The following is a 6,360-nucleotide window of genomic DNA, read 5'->3' as shown; positions in this document are numbered from 1 at the left end:
TATTTAACTATTTGTGTAACATTTACTGTTGATATAATAAATTTTCCAAAGGCGACTTAAAATTACAGTATACTGTTAAGGGTAAAACATAGAACTTGCTAACGCAAGAGGGGTCCTTACTTTCCTCAAGGCTGACCTTAATGCTATATCGATATATTATCTACAAGCTTCATGAATATTCGTATTAATATAAATATATTGTTTATTAATATACGAATATCTTTAGAGATAAATAATAATCAGCTAGGCTAATAACCAAGGCACCACCTTAGGCCTAAACCATCGAGCGACTCTTAGTGCCTTTAATTCAGGTGGCCGGGTTACACTGCGTAGGAGGGTGGTGGCAAGCTACGCGAGCCAACAGCTCCCTACACTAACTATTATAAACGGAAGAACTCGGGGAAAAACCCCTTAAACCAGTGGGGAGATAAGTTACAATCTCAACGCAGAAGGAGTTGTTCCGATTTTTTACCCAGTGCCACAAGCTGGGATCGAACCCGGCTCCTCTTGCTGCGGGGCGTGATGGTGCATAAAATAGAGACGTAGGAGGACGAAACGCATCCACACCAGAACGTTAAACCTAGCTTAAAGGGAATATAAACTTAAAAAATGTTTGGCACCATTGCACAGATAAATTTTTAAAGTAAAAGTGTCTTACATAAAGATTGCTTTGCCGGTTATATACCTTTTAAGAAGGTTTCAATTCCAGTTTTGTCCAGTTAAAAGAGATAAACTTATCATTACAACTTGTTTCAAGTAACAGTGTGACCAAGGTTTAATTAATTAAATTTCTTGTTATTTATTTTTTATTTTAGACTCCTTTCGTATCTTTCACCATTTATTTGTTACTGAACGATTCAACAGATTTAACTCCAGCAACTATTTTCGTATCTTTGCAAATATTTGCGGCTTTCAATACTACTCTTCGATACATACCTGATATGTTTAATGCCGCATTTTTGGTATAGATAAAAAACTTTGTATCTTAAAGTAACAAAATAATGATTTTTGATATTTTAACAGAGTCGAGTTTCTTTCGATAGAATTAATACGATTTTAAATGCTGAAGAAAGACGTTCATATATAACACTCGAAAATGTTAATTCGAAATCAGGTAAGGAAACTTAATGATTTAAGCGTATAAGGTCAATTTTGGTTTTGATATTTTAAAAATTTTGGAAACTCACACAATACTTAAAAATCAAACTTTGTGAAATATATTTACACCAGATTTTAACTTTCCTTTATGGGCATTTATTTTTAACTTTAAAAAAGACTTTTTACAAGGTGTAAAGGATAAGTTGGATAAAAATTAACGAGTGTTTTCTAAGGGTCCTAATGAGTAAATAATGTCAATTTAAAATAATCCTTAAGTGCTTGGTTTCAGAATTATGGACCCCCAAAAACAGCCTCCAAAACCTAAAACCAACCCTTAAACTGAAAAGTCATCATCATTTTAGCAAAAATTATTTGTATAAAATAATGAGTTGTGTTTGAGAGCCCAAGAATTTGCTGCTAATGGTTAAAGTAAATGTAGGGAACTGTTGACTCACGTGGCATAAACGGCTTGCCACTACCCCCTACGCATTCTAACCCGGCCACCCGTTATTGGCTTTACCAATCGCAAGTTGATTTAGGCCTATGGTGATTTGTTGCGTATTAGGTTAACTGATTATTAATGTTATAAATTTATTTCTTAAATTCCTTTTAGCTGTCGTCAATTTATCTTACAAAAGTGAATTGAAACCAATTTAATGCTTAAATTACTTTCTACCGGTGAAACAATTGCAACTGAAATATCTGTATAGCAGATACAGACCGAGTAGAAACAAAGAAGTTGATAATTGAATTGGTCCGAACGAGCTGGTCTTAGCTTATTACCAGATTATCATAAAAATGTGATGTAATTTTTGTCCGAGGTGTTAAATTTTCCTCATTAACACTTTAATTGTATCCCACACAATTGTATCGATATTGCGTCAATATTATTATTTGCCTTTTAAATAGATATATCATAATTATTTTTAAATATTGTAGATGACTTAGAATTGTTTTGATAGAATTAGGCCACAGGCATTATTTTTTCGTTTCAAGTTGGCGGTTTTGTAAAATAATGTTTCTTTAATAACGTTTAATTTGGTATTGTGTATTTCTTTTTCAGCAGTTGAAATAATTGGAGGTTCGTTCAGTTGGGAAACTAAACTCGATCCCATTCTTAAAAACATAGATATAAATATTTCAAAAGGGGTGTTTGCAGCTGTTATTGGAAGCGTTGGCTCAGGAAAATCTTCCCTGTTATCAACTATTCTTGGAGATATGGTGAAAGTGTCGGGAGAGGTACATGTTCAGGTAGCTCATTTATCGACATATTATATAAAATGCATTCATTTCGCTGAATGTTGTTGCTGATGTTTATTTCGTAGTAAAACAAAATACCATCATCTACATGATCGGTTCAGTTCTTTTGAAAACGTGATGCCGAAATTGACGAATCTATCAATTTAAAAACTGAAAGTCAATAAACCATTGAAGTTCCCATAGGAGTATCGGTATATGCTAAAAATAATTTCTTGTTTTTTACTGTTAACATAGCAGACAACACTCATCACATATAATCTTAGATCGTCATATAATATCTATCGGCTGGAGCTGATTTATCTTAATGACCGAATTATTTAAACCCACAGCTTTCTTACTTATGATTTTCTAACGTAACGTTTACTTTATTAGGATATTTTGAGAATTTTTTTGTAAATTTAGCTTAGCTTCCTAATAACTGAAGATCCCAAAATGTATAACTGATTTTGTTTAAGGTAAATAAACCTTAGAGATATGATTATCAAACAGTTACCATTTGTCAAAGACAAAACTTAGTTAAATTCATCTTCAACAAAATATACAGAAACTGAACTAACAATAATGTAACAAAATATAGAATCACATTCAAGAATTACACTTTTCAAAATGTGGTTCTAGCTCGAGTAGTGAGTACAATTGTAGACTTTTTTGAAAAACATAGCAACCTCCTTAGTGAAAGTCGTAAGTTAAGTCTGAAAAGGTTATCCAGTCGAAAACTGTGGCAAATAGGCTAAATATATTATAGTCGCTCTCCCGTCTACAATTTATTCTGCGTCCTTAATTGTCAGCGAGAATAGCTTGATGAATAAACCTTGTTAAAAACAGGAAATAAATACGTACAAAATGATTTCATTAATTGTAACTTTGTTTTATGACGCTGTCTTTAGAAAAATTAAATGTCAAATATTTCAGGCAACAGATGTATATTAGCATTCTAGGGCATTAATGACCAAACAAATAAATGACGTTTTAAAGATGTCAACAAAGCACTCTAAGAGGTGACGTACTTTTAGTAATTGGTAAAAAATACTTGTCTTATTACATTTTTACTTCTCCGAGCGTACTATGTCACCTAGAAGGGGTTTTAAAATAACCGTGAGGTATTATAACCTTGCGAGAGATAAGCAGAATATAAACCTCTAGTATGGATAAGCAGATTTATGAGTACTTATCCATAATCGCCATGTTTAGAGATCCAAAACTATGTAGCGCTCAATTTATGGATCGCCTATTTCATAGACCGCTATTTTAAATCTTGCCTATTTTTACACCGAAAAAATTTATCCGTATTCGACGTTTTACAGAGCCTCCCTTACCACTCTCCTTTTATGGATACCTTAACTTACCTTTCTCCTTTTTACGGATACCTAATGTGTGTGTATGAGTACTGATAAAATAGCGATACCAGTATTCTACTAAATCATTTTTATTACATTTTTTACACGGTTTATTAGTATAGGGTTTAAAATACTACCAATTATTAAGATTTTTCTTTTAAAATGAAATTGATTAATTGGAAAAAGTTACAGGAACGGCATCGAATTTGACGACTTTGATACCGTCCTGGGGAAACAATTTTTTTGAAGATGTTGCCACAGTAATAGTCTCCCGTGTTCCCGAAATGGGTGATCTTCAACCCCCAGTCCTGGATCTCTCCACCGCAATAAAAACATTTTACGCAGTCCGCAAAGTTTGTATAAAAAACCTGCGTTTGTGAGATTCTCGGGGGTAGGCTTCATTAACGGGAAACCGACGGCGAAGGACTTCAACCTCTCTGCTGAGAAACGCATATGACCGAGCTAGGCGTGGTACGTTTCCTGCAGCTTGGCGCACTCCAGTTTTGCGTAGTCGCAGTGAGGAAATGAGATGTGCGAATGGAAAAGGTAAGACCCCATCACCCAAACCGTCGCACCAAAAACACATGGTAAGTGCCTTATGACCGATAAAAAAGAACCCCGCCTGGGCTAGCTCGATGCAGTCCATATATTCTACCAGGAATGTTTTGAAACTAGCGACTCGCTTCACCAGAGAATTAAATTTTTTTATTAAGAGGAAGCTAACAAACTTTGTCCGACACCTTCGTAAAATACCGATCAAATGATTTCTCTCGAACTTAAATCCCTGGAAAATACCTAACCCTGGAGGGAGGGCGAGAGAGAGAGAGAGAACCACCACCATCACCCATGAATAAAGGAATTTTTCACACCATAAGAAAGTTGAAAAGAGAGGGTCACAAAATCTATTATCCAATGGTACAAAAATTTCTAGACTCTTGTCGTTTCTTTTTACCCCCTCTATAGTGTCAACCACCTCTTTTATAAAACAGTATATTACTGCTTTCTCGGCAGTCGAGGAATAAGGTGACTGATTAGTTTCTACAATATCCTCATCAGCTAAAAAATGACTTATGTTACCACATTCCTCGTCTAATAGAAATTTACAATGTGGGAAATATTTTCTATATTCGCCGAAAGGGCTGTCATCATTTTCCTAAGCCATAAGTTCCCCCTCGCAAGCGAAACATTAAACCGGATCTTTGTAATTTGTATAATAAAACCCCGCCCGAGCTAAGGCTCTACCACCTACGATATTAACCGGGAACCCTTTCTTAAACGAGCGAATTCTAGCGAGCTCGCGGTGCATAAGATTGAGCTCTATCTCTTTCAACCCTTTTATCGTCTTAAGCCCGTTCTAGGACAGGAACATTCGTGGTATTCTCGTCATTAACGAATTTGCTTAAGCGATACTGTTCTATATGTTTCAGTTAAGGGACGTCGTTAGTCATCCAACCCTTGACGACCCCCAAGCAGGAAAAGCACATAACGTTATTACTGTGCCCAGGGTAAAAGAAACCCGCTTTCGCTAGCTCCTTAACGTTTAAGAACTTACAGGGAAACCCTCTGAAACTAGGGATTTTATTTTTCTCACAATGCTTCTTTTAATGGAAGCTGAGTAAAACGCTGTATATCACCTCTCTCACTGAGGGGGAACGACTTCCTAGAAAAAGAGGGGGTCTATTTTTAAACGTGATAAAACTTGATAAATCTTAAAAACTTGGAGGTGATTGGTGCTCGGGTTTTAGTACGTTAACCTACAGGAACGGTTCTACAAGTAGGTGATTAAATATTTTGCAACAACTTGCAACTTTTGGATAAAAAGCCTTTAGAAAAAGCCGTATTTTGGTCAAAATTGGCCCTTTGATGGCATTTTACAGAAGATATGTTGAACCGAATTTCACCAAACTTTAAATTTATGGTTAATATAATTCTATACACGCTTTTCACAAAGAAATTCAGTGGAATTCCATGTAGGGAACGTTTGGCCCTCTGGTGGCAGGTAGCGAAATATAATTTATATTTTCGGATACAACTTAAAACCACAATTTATAATATATATACATTTATAATATTGAGTTGATATTTAATTTTGTCTCTAAAAAGTCGATTTTGAAACACTGTGAATTCGCGAGACGGGTGATTTTAAAGACTTCTTTAGACAAATTACCGGGGTTGGCTTTATCGAAGATCCATTTGTATTTACTGATACGGAAAAACTCCCCGACTTTAAGTTTAGGCAGACGCCGGCTTTTCGCGGGGATTTCCTTATATATGGTTTTAAATACTTTTAGGATATTATTTGGTTTTACGTCCGAGTATCTATAGGTGTCATTAGCCGTAAATTATTTGTAAATTTTCGTTTTTGGCATACGATTCAGTCTCTCGACCATGCACGCTTTAATAGTATTGTTTTCGCTAGTAAAGAATTTAACTTTAAGAGGGGTGAGATCACCGAATATTTTCTCGATCGCCGTGATTACTTCCTCGTGTTTTTTACTTTTTATGGGGACAGCCCAGGCGCGTCTTGAGAATGTATCGATACATACGAGTAGGTAATTATATTCGAATTGTGTTCGGCAATGTCTCTTATATTGGCCAATTCCATTTGAAACTGATCGCCTATATTTGTCACGAAAACCTTGTTTCTTTTTAAATTCCGATAGGC

At 35.3% G+C, this 6,360-nt stretch overlaps 1 protein-coding gene across 1 annotated transcript in view; it reads left to right on the top strand.

Annotated features, from left to right (window-relative positions):
• Positions 1-1,038: 1,038 nt before the first annotated feature.
• The window catches only part of LOC149926294 (ATP-binding cassette sub-family C member 1-like), a 23,771-nt gene continuing 18,449 nt past the window's right edge, over positions 1,039-6,360 (top strand). Inside the window, exons 1-2 of the mRNA XM_090159296.1 lie at positions 1,039-1,114; positions 2,162-2,337. Of these exons, the coding sequence (XP_090015422.1) occupies positions 2,317-2,337 (21 nt within the window). The 5' untranslated portion in view covers positions 1,039-1,114; positions 2,162-2,316. The remainder of the gene's footprint in view (positions 1,115-2,161; positions 2,338-6,360) is intronic.

The sequence above is a fragment of the Leiobunum rupestre genome, chromosome 9, assembly GCF_980474605.1.
Source record: "Leiobunum rupestre chromosome 9, qqLeiRupe1.1.hap1, whole genome shotgun sequence".
NCBI lineage: Eukaryota > Metazoa > Arthropoda > Arachnida > Opiliones > Sclerosomatidae > Leiobunum > Leiobunum rupestre.
This window is presented reverse-complemented; position numbering and strand designations above follow the sequence as displayed.